Source organism: Sphaerodactylus townsendi, linkage group LG11 (genome assembly GCF_021028975.2).
Source record: "Sphaerodactylus townsendi isolate TG3544 linkage group LG11, MPM_Stown_v2.3, whole genome shotgun sequence".
Lineage (NCBI taxonomy): Eukaryota > Metazoa > Chordata > Lepidosauria > Squamata > Sphaerodactylidae > Sphaerodactylus > Sphaerodactylus townsendi.
Window position 1 is genome coordinate 41,343,930 of NC_059435.1, and position 21,992 is coordinate 41,365,921.

Consider the following 21,992-nt stretch of genomic DNA (forward strand, 5'->3'; position numbering starts at 1 on the left):
GAATTTGCTTTCTTAGTTTTCAAATCTGCAAGAATGTGTTGTTCTTTCCTGTTTCAACATTGTTCTCGTTGCCCCAACCTTGAGGAAGGTAGTACACAAATAAGTGCCCAGAATAAATCGAAGGGTGACCAGAACAAGCAGAAAACAGACACAAGCATTATTTGGGAAAATTCTCTATGTTCAGAGGTGTCTTCAGTGAAAATGAATTAGTTGGTTTAATAAAGTCACGTGAGGTTCACACAACTAGCCTATATAAGGTAGCCATTGTCTGTACCCCTGATGGAGTTGCAATAATAATATTACAAATTCCATTTTATCTTTTTTAGTATCAGGAATGACTTGTATGCTTCTGTCAGTGGAATAGAACATTCCTGCCTTCCTTTCACTGAACTTTCCAAAAGGCTGCTCGTGGGGGCAGGGATCCCACAGAAAGTGCAAAAAGGGGAAATTGAGGGCTTATTACAGGGGGAAATGTGCAAAAGTTGCCCACCTCCTTCTGCAGTTGAAAAATACTGTTGTGCCGCATCCTTGTGAGTTCACATTATCTTAGTTTTGCACTGTGCTCTAAAAAAGCAATCTGTTGCAGTAAAGAGAGTAGTCAGGCATTGTTTCAAAGCAGTTACTTGTTCAAACAGAATTAATTTGTCCAGATGGTACAAATGTAGAGCTGTTTGCTTTGATCCTGAATTTCATATCTATGGATCTTCTCTGTTGATATTAAAGATGAAGGTGCACCCAAGGTTGTCGTATTACAATGATGTACAAGATGGAACAACTTTAGTAACAAATACCCTAGAAACTACTAATCACCTGACTCCACTCCATATTCCTCCTGGACCACCTATACTACCGGATAGGTAAGAAATTCTACTCATTGTTTACTTCTATTTATTCAGTACTTCGACTAGCTGATTTTTTTGGCATTTTACCAAATACACATTCATTCTCTTTTGCAAGTAACAACATTTCAAATACATTACAGTTTACATTTGTCAATTGGTGGCTAACTGGACTGACATAAAGTAAGACCGATGTATTTTAGTGATAACAGCACTGGATTGAACTGGGAAGACTTGACTCCCAACCCCAACTGCCCTGGGCCAATTGTTCTCTCTCAGTCATTCTCTTTCAGTCTAGGCTGCCTGATAGGGTTGTTGGAGGATAAGATGGAAAAGAGAATCCTGTGTTGCACCTTGAGCTTCCTGGAAAGAGGATGGGATAATATGGGATATATACAGGTCTGAGTGAATGTTTTTCATTGATGGGAAGCATTGGACTTTTTCATTGATGGGAAGCATTGGACTATTCCTTCTGAAATATATAGCTTAGCTTCAGGGTCTGTGGCTATTTATCCCATTCTAGTTCCCATTCTATGTGAGCTTACTTTACTGTGTATTAACTTCTGTCTCTTTTAATGCCAATAAAGGCCTTTCATTCATTCATTATGTGAGCTTACCTGGAAATTAATTTCAAATTAAGGTAATGGTAATTATTTCTGAGTAAAGATGCCTAGAACTGGACAGCATGACATAGTAATAATGATATATTGAATAATCTTTGAAATTAAACACAAGTAACAAGCAATGTTTTTAAGGCTCCTTGCTGTACTAGTCCCTGGCCGTTTCCGCACGGCCAGGATGCGCCCCCACGCTGCCAAGAGTTCTGGCGGCGTGGGGTGGGGGGGTGGGCCGGGGGGGGGTTGGGGGGGGGGAGGGGTGGGGGGGGGGGGGGGTGGGGGGGGGGGGGGGTGGGGGGGGGGGGGGGTGGGGGGGGGGGGGGGTGGGGGGGGGGGGGGGTGGGTGGGGGGGGGGGTGGGGGGGGGGGGGGGTGGGGGGGGGGGGGGGTGGGGGGGGGGGGGGGTGGGGGGGGGGGGGGGTGGGGGGGGGGGGGGGTGGGGGGGGGGGGGGGTGGGGGGGGGGGGGGGTGGGGGGGGGGGGGGGTGGGGGGGGGGGGGGGTGGGGGGGGGGGGGGGTGGGGGGGGGGGGGGGTGGGGGGGGGGGGGGGTGGGGGGGGGGGGGGGTGGGGGGGGGGGGGGGTGGGGGGGGGGGGGGGTGGGGGGGGGGGGGGGTGGGGGGGGGGGGGGGTGGGGGGGGGGGGGGGTGGGGGGGGGGGGGGGTGGGGGGGGGGGGGGGTGGGGGGGGGGGGGGGTGGGGGGGGGGGGGGGTGGGGGGGGGGGGGGGTGGGGGGGGGGGGGGGTGGGGGGGGGGGGGGGTGGGGGGGGGGGGGGGTGGGGGGGGGGGGGGGTGGGGGGGGGGGGGGGTGGGGGGGGGGGGGGGTGGGGGGGGGGGGGGGTGGGGGGGGGGGGGGGTGGGGGGGGGGGGGGGTGGGGGGGGGGGGGGGTGGGGGGGGGGGGGGGTGGGGGGGGGGGGGGGTGGGGGGGGGGGGGGGTGGGGGGGGGGGGGGGTGGGGGGGGGGGGGGGTGGGGGGGGGGGGGGGTGGGGGGGGGGGGGGGTGGGGGGGGGGGGGGGTGGGGGGGGGGGGGGGTGGGGGGGGGGGGGGGTGGGGGGGGGGGGGGGTGGGGGGGGGGGGGGGTGGGGGGGGGGGGGGGTGGGGGGGGGGGGGGGTGGGGGGGGGGGGGGGTGGGGGGGGGGGGGGGTGGGGGGGGGGGGGGGTGGGGGGGGGGGGGGGTGGGGGGGGGGGGGGGTGGGGGGGGGGGGGGGTGGGGGGGGGGGGGGGTGGGGGGGGGGGGGGGTGGGGGGGGGGGGGGGTGGGGGGGGGGGGGGGTGGGGGGGGGGGGGGGTGGGGGGGGGGGGGGGTGGGGGGGGGGGGGGGTGGGGGGGGGGGGGGGTGGGGGGGGGGGGGGGTGGGGGGGGGGGGGGGTGGGGGGGGGGGGGGGTGGGGGGGGGGGGGGGTGGGGGGGGGGGGGGGTGGGGGGGGGGGGGGGTGGGGGGGGGGGGGGGTGGGGGGGGGGGGGGGTGGGGGGGGGGGGGGGTGGGGGGGGGGGGGGGTGGGGGGGGGGGGGGGTGGGGGGGGGGGGGGGTGGGGGGGGGGGGGGGTGGGGGGGGGGGGGGGTGGGGGGGGGGGGGGGTGGGGGGGGGGGGGGGTGGGGGGGGGGGGGGGTGGGGGGGGGGGGGGGTGGGGGGGGGGGGGGGTGGGGGGGGGGGGGGGTGGGGGGGGGGGGGGGTGGGGGGGGGGGGGGGTGGGGGGGGGGGGGGGTGGGGGGGGGGGGGGGTGGGGGGGGGGGGGGGTGGGGGGGGGGGGGGGTGGGGGGGGGGGGGGGTGGGGGGGGGGGGGGGTGGGGGGGGGGGGGGGTGGGGGGGGGGGGGGGTGGGGGGGGGGGGGGGTGGGGGGGGGGGGGGGTGGGGGGGGGGGGGGGTGGGGGGGGGGGGGGGTGGGGGGGGGGGGGGGTGGGGGGGGGGGGGGGTGGGGGGGGGGGGGGGTGGGGGGGGGGGGGGGTGGGGGGGGGGGGGGGTGGGGGGGGGGGGGGGTGGGGGGGGGGGGGGGTGGGGGGGGGGGGGGGTGGGGGGGGGGGGGGGTGGGGGGGGGGGGGGGTGGGGGGGGGGGGGGGTGGGGGGGGGGGGGGGTGGGGGGGGGGGGGGGTGGGGGGGGGGGGGGGTGGGGGGGGGGGGGGGTGGGGGGGGGGGGGGGTGGGGGGGGGGGGGGGTGGGGGGGGGGGGGGGTGGGGGGGGGGGGGGGTGGGGGGGGGGGGGGGTGGGGGGGGGGGGGGGTGGGGGGGGGGGGGGGTGGGGGGGGGGGGGGGTGGGGGGGGGGGGGGGTGGGGGGGGGGGGGGGTGGGGGGGGGGGGGGGTGGGGGGGGGGGGGGGTGGGGGGGGGGGGGGGTGGGGGGGGGGGGGGGTGGGGGGGGGGGGGGGTGGGGGGGGGGGGGGGTGGGGGGGGGGGGGGGTGGGGGGGGGGGGGGGTGGGGGGGGGGGGGGGTGGGGGGGGGGGGGGGTGGGGGGGGGGGGGGGTGGGGGGGGGGGGGGGTGGGGGGGGGGGGGGGTGGGGGGGGGGGGGGGTGGGGGGGGGGGGGGGTGGGGGGGGGGGGGGGTGGGGGGGGGGGGGGGTGGGGGGGGGGGGGGGTGGGGGGGGGGGGGGGTGGGGGGGGGGGGGGGTGGGGGGGGGGGGGGGTGGGGGGGGGGGGGGGTGGGGGGGGGGGGGGGTGGGGGGGGGGGGGGGTGGGGGGGGGGGGGGGTGGGGGGGGGGGGGGGTGGGGGGGGGGGGGGGTGGGGGGGGGGGGGGGTGGGGGGGGGGGGGGGTGGGGGGGGGGGGGGGTGGGGGGGGGGGGGGGTGGGGGGGGGGGGGGGTGGGGGGGGGGGGGGGTGGGGGGGGGGGGGGGTGGGGGGGGGGGGGGGTGGGGGGGGGGGGGGGTGGGGGGGGGGGGGGGTGGGGGGGGGGGGGGGTGGGGGGGGGGGGGGGTGGGGGGGGGGGGGGGTGGGGGGGGGGGGGGGTGGGGGGGGGGGGGGGTGGGGGGGGGGGGGGGTGGGGGGGGGGGGGGGTGGGGGGGGGGGGGGGTGGGGGGGGGGGGGGGTGGGGGGGGGGGGGGGTGGGGGGGGGGGGGGGTGGGGGGGGGGGGGGGTGGGGGGGGGGGGGGGTGGGGGGGGGGGGGGGTGGGGGGGGGGGGGGGTGGGGGGGGGGGGGGGTGGGGGGGGGGGGGGGTGGGGGGGGGGGGGGGTGGGGGGGGGGGGGGGTGGGGGGGGGGGGGGGTGGGGGGGGGGGGGGGTGGGGGGGGGGGGGGGTGGGGGGGGGGGGGGGTGGGGGGGGGGGGGGGTGGGGGGGGGGGGGGGTGGGGGGGGGGGGGGGTGGGGGGGGGGGGGGGTGGGGGGGGGGGGGGGTGGGGGGGGGGGGGGGTGGGGGGGGGGGGGGGTGGGGGGGGGGGGGGGTGGGGGGGGGGGGGGGTGGGGGGGGGGGGGGGTGGGGGGGGGGGGGGGTGGGGGGGGGGGGGGGTGGGGGGGGGGGGGGGTGGGGGGGGGGGGGGGTGGGGGGGGGGGGGGGTGGGGGGGGGGGGGGGTGGGGGGGGGGGGGGGTGGGGGGGGGGGGGGGTGGGGGGGGGGGGGGGTGGGGGGGGGGGGGGGTGGGGGGGGGGGGGGGTGGGGGGGGGGGGGGGTGGGGGGGGGGGGGGGTGGGGGGGGGGGGGGGTGGGGGGGGGGGGGGGTGGGGGGGGGGGGGGGTGGGGGGGGGGGGGGGTGGGGGGGGGGGGGGGTGGGGGGGGGGGGGGGTGGGGGGGGGGGGGGGTGGGGGGGGGGGGGGGTGGGGGGGGGGGGGGGTGGGGGGGGGGGGGGGTGGGGGGGGGGGGGGGTGGGGGGGGGGGGGGGTGGGGGGGGGGGGGGGTGGGGGGGGGGGGGGGTGGGGGGGGGGGGGGGTGGGGGGGGGGGGGGGTGGGGGGGGGGGGGGGTGGGGGGGGGGGGGGGTGGGGGGGGGGGGGGGTGGGGGGGGGGGGGGGTGGGGGGGGGGGGGGGTGGGGGGGGGGGGGGGTGGGGGGGGGGGGGGGTGGGGGGGGGGGGGGGTGGGGGGGGGGGGGGGTGGGGGGGGGGGGGGGTGGGGGGGGGGGGGGGTGGGGGGGGGGGGGGGTGGGGGGGGGGGGGGGTGGGGGGGGGGGGGGGTGGGGGGGGGGGGGGGTGGGGGGGGGGGGGGGTGGGGGGGGGGGGGGGTGGGGGGGGGGGGGGGTGGGGGGGGGGGGGGGTGGGGGGGGGGGGGGGTGGGGGGGGGGGGGGGTGGGGGGGGGGGGGGGTGGGGGGGGGGGGGGGTGGGGGGGGGGGGGGGTGGGGGGGGGGGGGGGTGGGGGGGGGGGGGGGTGGGGGGGGGGGGGGGTGGGGGGGGGGGGGGGTGGGGGGGGGGGGGGGTGGGGGGGGGGGGGGGTGGGGGGGGGGGGGGGTGGGGGGGGGGGGGGGTGGGGGGGGGGGGGGGTGGGGGGGGGGGGGGGTGGGGGGGGGGGGGGGTGGGGGGGGGGGGGGGTGGGGGGGGGGGGGGGTGGGGGGGGGGGGGGGTGGGGGGGGGGGGGGGTGGGGGGGGGGGGGGGTGGGGGGGGGGGGGGGTGGGGGGGGGGGGGGGTGGGGGGGGGGGGGGGTGGGGGGGGGGGGGGGTGGGGGGGGGGGGGGGTGGGGGGGGGGGGGGGTGGGGGGGGGGGGGGGTGGGGGGGGGGGGGGGTGGGGGGGGGGGGGGGTGGGGGGGGGGGGGGGTGGGGGGGGGGGGGGGTGGGGGGGGGGGGGGGTGGGGGGGGGGGGGGGTGGGGGGGGGGGGGGGTGGGGGGGGGGGGGGGTGGGGGGGGGGGGGGGTGGGGGGGGGGGGGGGTGGGGGGGGGGGGGGGTGGGGGGGGGGGGGGGTGGGGGGGGGGGGGGGTGGGGGGGGGGGGGGGTGGGGGGGGGGGGGGGTGGGGGGGGGGGGGGGTGGGGGGGGGGGGGGGTGGGGGGGGGGGGGGGTGGGGGGGGGGGGGGGTGGGGGGGGGGGGGGGTGGGGGGGGGGGGGGGTGGGGGGGGGGGGGGGTGGGGGGGGGGGGGGGTGGGGGGGGGGGGGGGTGGGGGGGGGGGGGGGTGGGGGGGGGGGGGGGTGGGGGGGGGGGGGGGTGGGGGGGGGGGGGGGTGGGGGGGGGGGGGGGTGGGGGGGGGGGGGGGTGGGGGGGGGGGGGGGTGGGGGGGGGGGGGGGTGGGGGGGGGGGGGGGTGGGGGGGGGGGGGGGTGGGGGGGGGGGGGGGTGGGGGGGGGGGGGGGTGGGGGGGGGGGGGGGTGGGGGGGGGGGGGGGTGGGGGGGGGGGGGGGTGGGGGGGGGGGGGGGTGGGGGGGGGGGGGGGTGGGGGGGGGGGGGGGTGGGGGGGGGGGGGGGTGGGGGGGGGGGGGGGTGGGGGGGGGGGGGGGTGGGGGGGGGGGGGGGTGGGGGGGGGGGGGGGTGGGGGGGGGGGGGGGTGGGGGGGGGGGGGGGTGGGGGGGGGGGGGGGTGGGGGGGGGGGGGGGTGGGGGGGGGGGGGGGTGGGGGGGGGGGGGGGTGGGGGGGGGGGGGGGTGGGGGGGGGGGGGGGTGGGGGGGGGGGGGGGTGGGGGGGGGGGGGGGTGGGGGGGGGGGGGGGTGGGGGGGGGGGGGGGTGGGGGGGGGGGGGGGTGGGGGGGGGGGGGGGTGGGGGGGGGGGGGGGTGGGGGGGGGGGGGGGTGGGGGGGGGGGGGGGTGGGGGGGGGGGGGGGTGGGGGGGGGGGGGGGTGGGGGGGGGGGGGGGTGGGGGGGGGGGGGGGTGGGGGGGGGGGGGGGTGGGGGGGGGGGGGGGTGGGGGGGGGGGGGGGTGGGGGGGGGGGGGGGTGGGGGGGGGGGGGGGTGGGGGGGGGGGGGGGTGGGGGGGGGGGGGGGTGGGGGGGGGGGGGGGTGGGGGGGGGGGGGGGTGGGGGGGGGGGGGGGTGGGGGGGGGGGGGGGTGGGGGGGGGGGGGGGTGGGGGGGGGGGGGGGTGGGGGGGGGGGGGGGTGGGGGGGGGGGGGGGTGGGGGGGGGGGGGGGTGGGGGGGGGGGGGGGTGGGGGGGGGGGGGGGTGGGGGGGGGGGGGGGTGGGGGGGGGGGGGGGTGGGGGGGGGGGGGGGTGGGGGGGGGGGGGGGTGGGGGGGGGGGGGGGTGGGGGGGGGGGGGGGTGGGGGGGGGGGGGGGTGGGGGGGGGGGGGGGTGGGGGGGGGGGGGGGTGGGGGGGGGGGGGGGTGGGGGGGGGGGGGGGTGGGGGGGGGGGGGGGTGGGGGGGGGGGGGGGTGGGGGGGGGGGGGGGTGGGGGGGGGGGGGGGTGGGGGGGGGGGGGGGTGGGGGGGGGGGGGGGTGGGGGGGGGGGGGGGTGGGGGGGGGGGGGGGTGGGGGGGGGGGGGGGTGGGGGGGGGGGGGGGTGGGGGGGGGGGGGGGTGGGGGGGGGGGGGGGTGGGGGGGGGGGGGGGTGGGGGGGGGGGGGGGTGGGGGGGGGGGGGGGTGGGGGGGGGGGGGGGTGGGGGGGGGGGGGGGTGGGGGGGGGGGGGGGTGGGGGGGGGGGGGGGTGGGGGGGGGGGGGGGTGGGGGGGGGGGGGGGTGGGGGGGGGGGGGGGTGGGGGGGGGGGGGGGTGGGGGGGGGGGGGGGTGGGGGGGGGGGGGGGTGGGGGGGGGGGGGGGTGGGGGGGGGGGGGGGTGGGGGGGGGGGGGGGTGGGGGGGGGGGGGGGTGGGGGGGGGGGGGGGTGGGGGGGGGGGGGGGTGGGGGGGGGGGGGGGTGGGGGGGGGGGGGGGTGGGGGGGGGGGGGGGTGGGGGGGGGGGGGGGTGGGGGGGGGGGGGGGTGGGGGGGGGGGGGGGTGGGGGGGGGGGGGGGTGGGGGGGGGGGGGGGTGGGGGGGGGGGGGGGTGGGGGGGGGGGGGGGTGGGGGGGGGGGGGGGTGGGGGGGGGGGGGGGTGGGGGGGGGGGGGGGTGGGGGGGGGGGGGGGTGGGGGGGGGGGGGGGTGGGGGGGGGGGGGGGTGGGGGGGGGGGGGGGTGGGGGGGGGGGGGGGTGGGGGGGGGGGGGGGTGGGGGGGGGGGGGGGTGGGGGGGGGGGGGGGTGGGGGGGGGGGGGGGTGGGGGGGGGGGGGGGTGGGGGGGGGGGGGGGTGGGGGGGGGGGGGGGTGGGGGGGGGGGGGGGTGGGGGGGGGGGGGGGTGGGGGGGGGGGGGGGTGGGGGGGGGGGGGGGTGGGGGGGGGGGGGGGTGGGGGGGGGGGGGGGTGGGGGGGGGGGGGGGTGGGGGGGGGGGGGGGTGGGGGGGGGGGGGGGTGGGGGGGGGGGGGGGTGGGGGGGGGGGGGGGTGGGGGGGGGGGGGGGTGGGGGGGGGGGGGGGTGGGGGGGGGGGGGGGTGGGGGGGGGGGGGGGTGGGGGGGGGGGGGGGTGGGGGGGGGGGGGGGTGGGGGGGGGGGGGGGTGGGGGGGGGGGGGGGTGGGGGGGGGGGGGGGTGGGGGGGGGGGGGGGTGGGGGGGGGGGGGGGTGGGGGGGGGGGGGGGTGGGGGGGGGGGGGGGTGGGGGGGGGGGGGGGTGGGGGGGGGGGGGGGTGGGGGGGGGGGGGGGTGGGGGGGGGGGGGGGTGGGGGGGGGGGGGGGTGGGGGGGGGGGGGGGTGGGGGGGGGGGGGGGTGGGGGGGGGGGGGGGTGGGGGGGGGGGGGGGTGGGGGGGGGGGGGGGTGGGGGGGGGGGGGGGTGGGGGGGGGGGGGGGTGGGGGGGGGGGGGGGTGGGGGGGGGGGGGGGTGGGGGGGGGGGGGGGTGGGGGGGGGGGGGGGTGGGGGGGGGGGGGGGTGGGGGGGGGGGGGGGTGGGGGGGGGGGGGGGTGGGGGGGGGGGGGGGTGGGGGGGGGGGGGGGTGGGGGGGGGGGGGGGTGGGGGGGGGGGGGGGTGGGGGGGGGGGGGGGTGGGGGGGGGGGGGGGTGGGGGGGGGGGGGGGTGGGGGGGGGGGGGGGTGGGGGGGGGGGGGGGTGGGGGGGGGGGGGGGTGGGGGGGGGGGGGGGTGGGGGGGGGGGGGGGTGGGGGGGGGGGGGGGTGGGGGGGGGGGGGGGTGGGGGGGGGGGGGGGTGGGGGGGGGGGGGGGTGGGGGGGGGGGGGGGTGGGGGGGGGGGGGGGTGGGGGGGGGGGGGGGTGGGGGGGGGGGGGGGTGGGGGGGGGGGGGGGTGGGGGGGGGGGGGGGTGGGGGGGGGGGGGGGTGGGGGGGGGGGGGGGTGGGGGGGGGGGGGGGTGGGGGGGGGGGGGGGTGGGGGGGGGGGGGGGTGGGGGGGGGGGGGGGTGGGGGGGGGGGGGGGTGGGGGGGGGGGGGGGTGGGGGGGGGGGGGGGTGGGGGGGGGGGGGGGTGGGGGGGGGGGGGGGTGGGGGGGGGGGGGGGTGGGGGGGGGGGGGGGTGGGGGGGGGGGGGGGTGGGGGGGGGGGGGGGTGGGGGGGGGGGGGGGTGGGGGGGGGGGGGGGTGGGGGGGGGGGGGGGTGGGGGGGGGGGGGGGTGGGGGGGGGGGGGGGTGGGGGGGGGGGGGGGTGGGGGGGGGGGGGGGTGGGGGGGGGGGGGGGTGGGGGGGGGGGGGGGTGGGGGGGGGGGGGGGTGGGGGGGGGGGGGGGTGGGGGGGGGGGGGGGTGGGGGGGGGGGGGGGTGGGGGGGGGGGGGGGTGGGGGGGGGGGGGGGTGGGGGGGGGGGGGGGTGGGGGGGGGGGGGGGTGGGGGGGGGGGGGGGTGGGGGGGGGGGGGGGTGGGGGGGGGGGGGGGTGGGGGGGGGGGGGGGTGGGGGGGGGGGGGGGTGGGGGGGGGGGGGGGTGGGGGGGGGGGGGGGTGGGGGGGGGGGGGGGTGGGGGGGGGGGGGGGTGGGGGGGGGGGGGGGTGGGGGGGGGGGGGGGTGGGGGGGGGGGGGGGTGGGGGGGGGGGGGGGTGGGGGGGGGGGGGGGTGGGGGGGGGGGGGGGTGGGGGGGGGGGGGGGTGGGGGGGGGGGGGGGTGGGGGGGGGGGGGGGTGGGGGGGGGGGGGGGTGGGGGGGGGGGGGGGTGGGGGGGGGGGGGGGTGGGGGGGGGGGGGGGTGGGGGGGGGGGGGGGTGGGGGGGGGGGGGGGTGGGGGGGGGGGGGGGTGGGGGGGGGGGGGGGTGGGGGGGGGGGGGGGTGGGGGGGGGGGGGGGTGGGGGGGGGGGGGGGTGGGGGGGGGGGGGGGTGGGGGGGGGGGGGGGTGGGGGGGGGGGGGGGTGGGGGGGGGGGGGGGTGGGGGGGGGGGGGGGTGGGGGGGGGGGGGGGTGGGGGGGGGGGGGGGTGGGGGGGGGGGGGGGTGGGGGGGGGGGGGGGTGGGGGGGGGGGGGGGTGGGGGGGGGGGGGGGTGGGGGGGGGGGGGGGTGGGGGGGGGGGGGGGTGGGGGGGGGGGGGGGTGGGGGGGGGGGGGGGTGGGGGGGGGGGGGGGTGGGGGGGGGGGGGGGTGGGGGGGGGGGGGGGTGGGGGGGGGGGGGGGTGGGGGGGGGGGGGGGTGGGGGGGGGGGGGGGTGGGGGGGGGGGGGGGTGGGGGGGGGGGGGGGTGGGGGGGGGGGGGGGTGGGGGGGGGGGGGGGTGGGGGGGGGGGGGGGTGGGGGGGGGGGGGGGTGGGGGGGGGGGGGGGTGGGGGGGGGGGGGGGTGGGGGGGGGGGGGGGTGGGGGGGGGGGGGGGTGGGGGGGGGGGGGGGTGGGGGGGGGGGGGGGTGGGGGGGGGGGGGGGTGGGGGGGGGGGGGGGTGGGGGGGGGGGGGGGTGGGGGGGGGGGGGGGTGGGGGGGGGGGGGGGTGGGGGGGGGGGGGGGTGGGGGGGGGGGGGGGTGGGGGGGGGGGGGGGTGGGGGGGGGGGGGGGTGGGGGGGGGGGGGGGTGGGGGGGGGGGGGGGTGGGGGGGGGGGGGGGTGGGGGGGGGGGGGGGTGGGGGGGGGGGGGGGTGGGGGGGGGGGGGGGTGGGGGGGGGGGGGGGTGGGGGGGGGGGGGGGTGGGGGGGGGGGGGGGTGGGGGGGGGGGGGGGTGGGGGGGGGGGGGGGTGGGGGGGGGGGGGGGTGGGGGGGGGGGGGGGTGGGGGGGGGGGGGGGTGGGGGGGGGGGGGGGTGGGGGGGGGGGGGGGTGGGGGGGGGGGGGGGTGGGGGGGGGGGGGGGTGGGGGGGGGGGGGGGTGGGGGGGGGGGGGGGTGGGGGGGGGGGGGGGTGGGGGGGGGGGGGGGTGGGGGGGGGGGGGGGTGGGGGGGGGGGGGGGTGGGGGGGGGGGGGGGTGGGGGGGGGGGGGGGTGGGGGGGGGGGGGGGTGGGGGGGGGGGGGGGTGGGGGGGGGGGGGGGTGGGGGGGATCCATCCCTTGTAAGATCTGGAAGATGGCCAATGTCACACCAATCTTTAAGAAAGGATCTAGGGGGACCTCAGGAAATTAAGCAGGCCAGCTTCAGTTTGGACACATCTGTTCCTGGTAAATTAGTAGAATCTATCATTAAAGATAAAAAGATAAAACATGTAGAAAAGCAAGACCTGCTGAGAAAGAGAGAGTCAGCATGGCTTTTGTGTAGAGGCAAATCCTGTCTTCACAAACTTACTACAGGAGTTCTTGGAGGGTGTAAACAGGCATGTGGGACAGGGGTGAACCCGTGGACACTGTCTACTTGATTTCCAAAAGGCTTTTGACAAAGTTCCCTCACTCAGAGACTGTTGGAGAAAAACTCAGCAATGAAGGAATAAGAGGGGAAGTCCTCCTATGGATTAAAAAAAACTGGTTGAGGAAACAGGAAACAAAGAGTGGGTGTAAAATGGGAAGTTCTCTACAATGGAGAGATGTCGGGAGTGGTGTCCCCTCAAGCTGATCCGCTTTGGGACCCTCAGTGCTCTTTAACCTATTCATAAAATGACCTGGAAGTAGGGTGGGTAGCGTGGTGGCCAAGTTTGCAGATGATACCAAATTATGTAGGGTGGTGAGAACCACAAAGAATTGCTAAGGGAGCTCCAAGCCGGACCTTGATGATAAATTAGATGAGTGGGCTCAGGAAATGGCAAATGCAGTTCAATGTAGCAAAATGCAAAAGTGATGCACATAGGGGCAAAAAAAATCCAAATTTCACATACACGCTTTTTTACAGGGGTCAGTGCTATCAGTCAAGCAGACCAGGAAAGGGATTTAGGCTGCCTTAGTTGATAGCTAGTTCCATGGGAATGTCAACTCAATGCATGGCAGCTGTGAAAAAAGCAAGGCAAACTCTCTATGCTGGGGATCATTAGGAAAAAGGAATTGATAATAAAACTGCAAAATTATTGTCATGCCCTTTATATAAAGCAGTGGTGCTTAACCGCACTTGGAGTACTGTGTCCAGTTCTGGTCACGCGATCTCTCAAAAAAAGGATATTGAGGAGATAGAAAAAGTGCAGAGAAGGGGCAACAAGGATGATTGAGGGACTGGAGCACCTTCCCTATGAGGAGAGGCTGCAGCGTTTGGGGGGGACTCTTTAGTTTGAGAGGAGGCGGCTGAGAGGGGGATATGATGGAAGTTCCGCTACAAAATTATGCATGGGGTAGAAAATGTTGACAGAGAGACATTTTTCTCTCTCTCTCACAATACTAGAACCAGGGGACATTCATTGAAAATGCTGGGGGGAAGAATTAGGACTAATAAAAGGAAACACTTCTTCACGCGAACGCAGATTTCCAAAGGTGCTTTGGAATATGCTGCCACAGGAGGTGGTGATGGCCACTAACCTGGATAGCTTTAAAAGGGGCTTGGACAGATTTATGGAGGAGAAGTTGATTTATGGCTACCAATCTTGATCCTCTTTGATCTGAGATTGCAAATGCCTTAACAGACCAGGTGATCGGGAGCAACAGCCGCAGAAGGCCATTGCGTTCACATCCTACATGTGAGCTCCCAAAGGCACCTGGTGGGCCACTGCGAGTAGCAGAGAGCTGGACTAGATGGACTTTGGTCTGATCCAGCTGGCTTGTTCTTATGTTCTTATGTTCTTTTCAGACATTCAGGTACTTCTATTTCCTGTCAAATTCTAGACATAAATATCTAGATATGGACTTCACACTTTCTTACAAACAGTGGTATATGATTTGGTGCTATCATAACAACACTGGTATGTTTCCTTCCAGGTTAGCAGGTAATTCAAAACAAGGGTGTTTGTTGTTGTTTTCCAATATTGTTTTGTTCTATTAGAGTACATGATCAAGGCATTCTTTGCTGAACCCTAAGAGTTATCAATATTCATTATTCTTATCTTTCTTGTATTAAGAATGTATTTTATTTTCTCTTGACTTTGTATAACTTCTGTTTCTCCAGGGAAAATTGTATTCGAAATAGTCAATTGCCTATCTCCTAAATGCACAAGGGTATTTTATTCTTATTTTGTTCCTTTTAAAAGTCACACCTAGAAGGCACTTATTATTTTTGAACAGGATCTCTACAAAATTTCAACTGAGCATAATTATTACATTGTGTAACACATATTCAGTTTAGATCTGTCTACTATGTTTTCTAACTGCATAGCTTCAAGCAATAGAGATTATGGGAAACATTTGCAGACTACACTATAAACCACGTAGCCAGTTATAGCTGGAATTGCTAGAGCATTCTAATTGCAATTGCTTTGGAATCAGGCACAGCCAACTTTCCCACTCAATAGGCTTGCAGTTGGGTGGACTAGAAACAACTACAGTGGAACCTCGGTTTTCATTGGTAATCCGTCCGAAAACAATTGGCGAAATCTGAAACCAATGAAAACCGAGGCAATGATTTCCATAAGAAATTGGCAGCGAGGTCACATGGGCACGAAAGCAGCAAAATCCAACGAAATCCGAGACAACCAATGAAAACCCAGACAAAATTTTCATGGAAAAAATCAGTGAAAACCGAAACCAACGATAACCAATGTCAACGAAAACCGATGTTTCACTGTACTCAGAATGAAACTTGCAGTATTCATGGATGCAATCCAACTCCCTGATCATTTAGCTATTACACATCTGCATTCATGATCCTAAGATGTATATACAGTTAAGTAATTGATTTGTGTTTCTGTCTTATAGGCTTCCTCGACTGCTGGATAATTCAGCTGAGTGAGTATATATAACTTATACTGTGTCTTCCCTCTCCTCTACACCCACTGTAAAGTTTCTATGTCTTTCCTATTAAAAAAGCCTCCGGAACCGGACACAATATTCCAAGTGGGGTCTGATCAGCACAGTATACTGTGGTACTATCACATTTTGTGCCCCAGACTCTTATGTATATGTTGATACACCCTAAGATCTAATTTTCCTTCTTCACTGATACATCACTCTAGCTACTCATCCTCAATTTGAAGTCCATCGTGACTCCAAGATCCCATTTACACACACTACTACCAGAAGTGTACCCCCCGTCTGGTATATATGCATAACATTTTTACTACCCAGATGCAAAATCTTACATTTATCTCTATTAAATAATATCTGTCCATTTTTCCAATTTGTCCATGTCTGACTATATTACCCTTTCTTACACAGATCCCTGAGGGGTGTAGCAATTGAGCTGACCCTCTTAGCAAATCTGTGATAACACCCCGCCAAGCCCAAGTAGGACATAGTCTTGAGAACAGGTCCACAAGAATACTGTGGCTTCTAAGGGCTTGATGGCACCCCGCCCTACTTGATGCCCTAAATACTGACACTTCTAAATCTTTGTTGTACATCCTTTGTCCCAAATCCTGGCCAACATCTGGCCCAGATGATGCAAATGTTCCTTCCAAATCTCACCAAAGAAGGCTATATCATCTAAGTCCGCACAAACAAAATCAGACAAATCCTGAAGCAAGGTATTAATCAAAAACCACATCTCCTTCTCTCTGACTCTTTGCGATTCTTTAAAAAAAACTCTTATTCCCTGCTCTAACACTCTCCAATCATAAGAAATCATCCCACCAAGCCTCTGTAGTGCCAATTAATATTCAGTTCTGTGCACCACGCACAATAACAGCTCTTGATACATTGCACCTCTTTACGAAGCCACATGATCCACGTTGTAGTCTTACTAAGAAGAGTAGGTATGTTAAAGTTCAGAAGGAAATAAGAGTGCAGGTGAAGAGAAGGACTGGAGTGGGAATTGCTGCATGATAGGAAAACTGAAACGAAGCAAATTGGAGATGCCCTTTCTCCCCTTTGGCTTGTTCCTCAGATCAGGGATGTAACCAAGCACTATTACAGATTAAGTCAGAGCACCTGTTAGTTGCTTGTCCTTATGGCTCCTTGTTTTTCACTGCCAGTGACAAGGCCCATTTGTGCACAGAATCAGGACTAGGGTGACAAATCTTCTGGTGGGGCTTGGAGATATCCTGAAATGACAACCTCCAGATTATATAAATTCCCCTAGAGAAAATGGCTGCTTTGTGGGGTAGACTCTATAGCCCTATACTCTGCTGAGGACCTCCCCTCCCCTCCCCAAACCCCACTCTACCAAGGATCCACCACAGAAAATCTCCAAGAATTTCCTAACCCAGAGTTGGCAACCCCAATCAGGGCATGATCTGAAAGCACATGCTGCTATCAGTTCCTGGATGGGAGATCACCCAGGAACCCTATCTGTGCTGCCCTGGGTTCCACTGCAGTATAACAATTTGTTGTTTCAATCACCCTCTCTTTTTAGAGAAGCAGATATATTTCAAAATGAAAGTGGAGAAATGCTATTTCTTTGTCTAAAATCCAGTTAGGTGTACCAACACCATACAATGCTGGCAACTCTGTTCCCTCATCAACCCTTATCATATCTATTCTGTTCTCCAGGGATACAGTAAATTTAAAATATAAGGTGCCACCAAGAGTTCCAGGTGCTCGTCTTGTTGAGAGTCGCTTTCATCCTTTTCATCCCTATGTCCACACTTCACAGTCTGAGAATGTTCACACTGCAGGTAAGGCATCAGATTGGTGTTTTCATACACATTGAATAATACACTTCCAATCCACATTCAGTCCACTTAACTGGCTTTTACTGTATGGACTGAAAGTGGATTCAGCATGCATGCAAGCATTAAATGTTCTGCTGTGTCAAGTTATAGTGATTAATAAAACATGTGCTGTTAGGGTCACTATAGATTGCATTCTCAAATAAAGACAGCAGGCCTCTGAATTCAGAGGATTTAGGTAGCACGTTCAATAAGGCTTTAGAGGCAGGAGTGGGAAGAAGATGGAATTTGGATAGCTTTGCTTGGCTGGTAGAGGACCAAGTAAACATAATATTTTTAAATTTGTCTCTGCATTCAGGACTTGTACAGCAATACCCCATAGATCTTTTTGAAAGGTGAACATCCTCTCCCCTAACCCCCTTGTCATGTGCATAATCACACCCTGCAATTAATTAAAACAAAAAGCAGCTACAGTAAGAACAGGAACAGAAGAATAGGAATTACTGATTTGGATCCCAGGAGGCCCAGCTGTAGAAATAATGCAGCCCTGAAGAGGGATTCATCGTCATAAGCAGAATAGAATTCTTGCACAATTGTAAATAAAAGATTATGATAATACAGAGTAGAGTACAGGCAATCCGACAACTGAAACCACCGTTCATACAGCCATTCAATTTGAAAGCGTAAATACACATGCTGGACTGTTAAGAAGCATTTAATCACTGGAAGGTAAGAGCATTAAGCTAGAGGTCAAGATTAAATAAAGAGCAAGTCTCTCCAACCACCAGTCTGGGTAAGCATGCTTACATATGCAGTGTGATCTTCCCCTAGATAATATGAAAGACACCATCCAGTATTGAGATTAACTCTCCCCGTGCTTATAGTGTTTCACTTCAGACTTTACTGTCTTTTTTTTGTACCAATGCCAACTATATTTCATGTTGTCATGGTGGGGTATTAGGAAAAGTTTTCAATTAGCAATAATTGTGCATTGGATTAACCTCATTGGCTACAATACTGCCACTGCGCAAAGATCCACTTTATTCTATACCATCTTTAAGAGCTGTATCGGTGGATAGCCCTGCAGGTTCTATTTTTGTTTTACGCAGGGAGGTGATAGAACATGTTCTATTTCAAGCAACACTTATCTGGCTAAGAATTATGGCAGAAACTACATATGACTCTTGTCAGGAGAACGGGGAGGAGCAGGCCATTTACAGAATCATTTTAGCCATAAAAAAACAACAGTTGAATATTTCCAGTGTGAAGAAGCTCAGAGAAAGACCCAAAGAGAAACAGCCAACCAAGCACAGCTGAATTTGCTATTATTATTATTCTGTTTTGAGACTGTTAATCTATACTAAATGGCCTTGCCTTACCCAGATGTCTAGTGATCTCAGCCCATAAATTAATGAATTTTACTTTGGAAGCTGACACCTGTATGGTCTTAACAATCCTCCTTTCTGATCTCCTTAAACTGGAAAATTGTCCACTGAGAAAGCTCTTCCTAGTTGAAACTCCACTTCATGTCTCCTCCTGTACTAATCAGGTGGATATTTTTCCTGATGTCACCTATCACACAGCCCAACGTTTCATTACTCTAACCCATACTCAGTAATCTGATCCTGAAGCCATGCTCAGCTGCATATCCTGAGCATCTTATTCAATGCCCCCCATCCTTACCACATGGCTGTTAAGGTTACCAAAAAATTGAATCCGTGTCCTTGGTAAAATATATATATATATATACATAAGTCCATCGTCTATGCATACACAATTCTAGGCTAAGTTCCACCATTCTAGGCCCACTGACTTCAATAAACTTAGAAAGGTAAAAACACTGCTGAGGATAACACTGCAAGATCTTGAAATTTTATAAAATAGCTGATCTGTTTCCCATTATATTTTACAGGTGAACATGACAGTTGTGATGGCAGCAAACCATTTAATAGTCATAAGGAGGCTACAGGGTGGCCAGAAAAAAAGGAACCCATTTGTGTAAGTAACTAGTATTATAGCTGGGAAAGCACCATTAAGCAAAATTACTAACCATATGAGTTAGAAAAACAAGCCATCTAAAACAAAAGATGTGAACTGTTCAGTTCAGTCACTGTCAAAAGATCTTTCAGTAACATAATAGCAATTATTGTGGTGGTAGTGTATTGATTACTCATACTGAGAAAGGCATCTAGACTTGAATTCAGAGTTAGAAGGTGTATTCAGCATTCCTAGGAGCATCATTTTTAACAGTCCAAATGCTCTCCATTTAATGTGAAAATTGCTTCCTTATTCAGTAGCATACTCTTCTGATCTGTACAAAATTTCACATTTTAATTTTTAATTCCAGCTTCCTCAGTTTACACAGCAAAATGACCCAGTATATGATTCAAATGTTCCAGAGTTTTCTAAATCCACTTTCAAAATCCCAGAGCTTAACATCTCAGCCAGAGCTGCCAACATGTTGGAAAATGTAAAGAAGGCCCTTTGGTTATCAACTTACAAGCGTGACTTCACAGGTATGCACTTCTTTTTTTAAAAAAAGTGAAATAATAGAGCTCAATATACTAATGCATATACGTTAAAAAAACTACACATATTCTGTCTCTTCAGAAAGAGTGGGTTTTTTTAAAAAAGGCAAAAAAACTGATGAGAAAAGCTACTTATGTGCTTTTTGACAATGTGTACACAAGACTGCATTTTAGGTGCTTACACATAAATCTGTTCTGCTTAAGGCACAGGTTCCATGAACCCCTTGTTGTTGGATGACCATGATGTCAAGACAATTGGTAGAGCAACTGGAGAGCTAGGCATAAACGTTGATCTGGTAAGTATGGCAACACCTACCTCTCAACTCAGTCTCACACATTAGTTTTGGTGGCAGCAGTCCAAGTGGTCCAGGAAAAGAATTCACATGGGCTGAGAAAAGCCATGACAAGGTCAATAAAAAAAAACAATAAAGCCACACCTTGAGCACGATTCCGGCCTTACTTCTATCACTGGTTTTCATCTTAAATTTACACAAGAATGTATCTACAAGTCAGTCTTATGCCCAAAATATCACCTGGCAAATATCTGGCCATAGAGGCTTAGAGTCCATGGGATGAGTCTTACAAGTCTCTTCATCAAGTTGGATCCTGTGACTCTCATCAAGAATGAAAAATGTTCTCCAAAGGAGAATGGTTTTTTCTGTTGGAGAAAAGTTTTCTTTGTTGAAGGAAGCCTTTCTTTGGCCCCTTCCGCACACGCAAAATAATGCATTTTGAAACCACTTTCACAACTGTTTGCAAGTGGATTTTGCTATTCCGCACAGCTTCATAGAGCACTGAAAGCAGTTTGAAAGTGCATTATTCTGCATGTGCGGAATGAGCCTTTGTTGGAGTCATAGGATCCAACTTAGTGGAAGTACTATTGGATCTAACCCAGTATATGAAGAAACAGCCAAGGCTGCTCAGCTGCCACTTTTGGAAACCAGTGTCTGTTCCCTGCATGATGCTTTGGGACAAAAGAGTGCCTTGCAGGACCACTCCTATGTCACAGAAGTATGTCACAGTATGTAGTCTCCAGGTCCCACTAAAAATGCTCTGTTGCTAGCTTCACTTGATCTATAGTCATTGATTTCTCCTTCATGAAAAAAATGTCTGCCAAAGAAAAAATGGGTAAAAAGACAGGGCCAGTTAATGAAGAAACTGTGGAAAATATGGCAGGGTCCCCAAGGTCCAACTCAGCCAGGAACATACTAAATAATTTTATATAGTACATTTTTTCTGCCAGTCTATAAAATAACTATTACTTGACTCTAATATTGAATATTCATGATAAACACTTTGAATCTATCTGCACAATGAAAAAGGTATAACTTATCCCAAGATTGCAGAAACTTGACTTAGCCAAGGAAGAGATGCAGTTCCTTGTGTGTGAATACTTTTGGGGGGCACATCAGCTTCGCCTTATTGGAATCAAGGGCCTTTGTCAAAATATCTCCTCAATCCTTACTTCCTGCCACAAATTACAGCAATGTTCTATGATGAGTCACTGATTAAGAGTTGTGTTTGTGTAAACATGCAGGCTTTTGGTATAAATTTTCAACTGTTTACTCCTCAGAGAGAAACGTTTCCGTCACACACTTCTCAAGTAAGACCGTTAGAAGGACGTATTGCACGCTTACTTCAAAACAGACGGCCTCTCCTGTCAGGCCAGCAACAGCAGGAATCCTCAGTTGTTCATATGCCTCCACTTCAGCATACACCTGACCCAGTTTTACGTGGTTTTTCAGAAGGGGTACTGAGCTGTGGAGAAGTGTTGCCATTTCCAGTTCAGCAGTGTCCAAATGCAGAAAATGGAACCAAGAGGAGGAACGAGAATTGGGCACAGAAGCGAGAGCCGTGGGATAGATTTCGGAAAATTACAGATACTTGGAAAACAGAATCTCTGTATTTAAGGCAGCTTGCAGTACCACCTGATCCAGACCCAGATCGGAAACCTATAGAGTCGATTTACTATGAAGATCTGAAACCCTCCCGTCTAGATAAATACATAGTGTGGCACCATCCTGTCATGCTCAGTAAACCAGCCTCAGCAGACCTAAATTATAGAAAGCATGGGAACCTTCAAGATCTTGAGTCTACTTCTAGTGTTGAGGACACCCGACCAAGAGACCCGTTGCCAGAATGGATTCCTAATTGCGGAGTGGCTCGGCCTCAAACGTGCTTGCTCAGTATTCAGGATTTTTATACAAAAACAGATACCATCAAGCGTTTCAATGACTTAACTAGAGGAGGAATCAGAGACCTCAGAGATCATGACAGAAAAGGCAGAAGGCACAAATTCTGCGATTTTCACGCCTTTTTCTTTCACTGACACACATCCTTACCCTTTTTAAAAACAGGACATAGAAGTTTATTAAATGTTGGCTAGTTTCTCCAGCTATTGCTTGGGAATTGGCTTCTCTTTCTGTATTTTAGTTTTCTAGTTTTACAGGTTATTCAGAACATACAACAGCTAACAAAATATCCCAGGCAGCTCCAATTTGGGGGATCAAGTGAGGCTACAAAGACTGGGGCTACACTCTGGGACTCTGAGATGTGCACAGGGTTATGTGTACCCAAGGGCTGTCCACTCACTTTGAAGCCAAGAAAGTTCCATATGCTCTCCAGTTGCATCCAAAAGATTTCCCCTGACACTGCAATGAACAGAAGAGTTTGGCACATTTCTAAAAACACATGGGGGAAAAAAACCTCAGTTCTTGTCCCATTACTCCCTCAGTCATAAAGTTACCTCATTTATAATCTGCCCCCCCTCAGGAGAGACCAGACAGGTTTCAAAATTTTAAATTGTGGAATGAAACACTGAAGAAAATACAGTTTGATACAGACCAATAATCTACCAGGACTGAACCGCAAAACTGATTAACAATGCAATAAATAGTGTAAAATATAAAGGGAACAAAACAGTAAAAACTGTCACAGACTGCCCTCCTAAACAGAGCCATTTTCCACATTTTGCAGAATGAGAATTCTGCAATTAGGAACAAGCAGGTATCAGTTTTATCCATTTGCAAGGAAAACATTCTTATTGTCAGAGAAAGTCAATGTGGGGTAGTGCTTAGAAAGTCAGATTAAGATCTTGCAGTTCAAGTTCCCGTTCTGCCACTGAGGTGACCTTGAGTTAATCACAAACTCTCAGCCTAACCTACCTCCCATGATTGTTGTGAAGACAAAACAGAGGAGAGGGGAATGATAAAAGCTT

The 21,992-nt window shown here is 64.7% G+C and overlaps 1 protein-coding gene and 1 non-coding gene across 2 annotated transcripts; one reads left to right on the forward strand and one right to left on the reverse strand.

The window, feature by feature from the left end:
- Positions 1-723: 723 nt before the first annotated feature.
- Positions 724-21,104, forward strand: LG11H7orf31 (linkage group 11 C7orf31 homolog). Its single transcript, XM_048510481.1, has 5 exons — positions 724-857; positions 16,129-16,253; positions 18,647-18,763; positions 18,980-19,071; positions 20,349-21,104. The coding sequence occupies exons 1-5, from the start codon at positions 724-726 to the stop codon at positions 21,102-21,104; spliced, it is 1,224 nt and encodes a 407-aa protein (XP_048366438.1).
- Positions 17,142-17,282, reverse strand: LOC125441383. The gene has a single exon (XR_007245840.1). It is a non-coding gene; the product is annotated as a U4 spliceosomal RNA (small nuclear RNA).
- Positions 21,105-21,992: the final 888 nt, after the last annotated feature.

Excerpts from the sequence above, each read along its gene's own strand:
- LG11H7orf31 (XM_048510481.1), top strand. The coding sequence starts at position 724 with ATGAAGGTGCACCCAAGGTTGTCGTATTACAATGATGTACAAGATGGA. Across the intron at positions 16,254-18,646 it reads TGAGAATGTTCACACTGCAG|AGTTTTCTAAATCCACTTTC; the intron begins GTAAGGCATCAG and ends CAAATGTTCCAG. Across the intron at positions 18,764-18,979 it reads TTACAAGCGTGACTTCACAG|GCACAGGTTCCATGAACCCC; the intron begins GTATGCACTTCT and ends GTTCTGCTTAAG.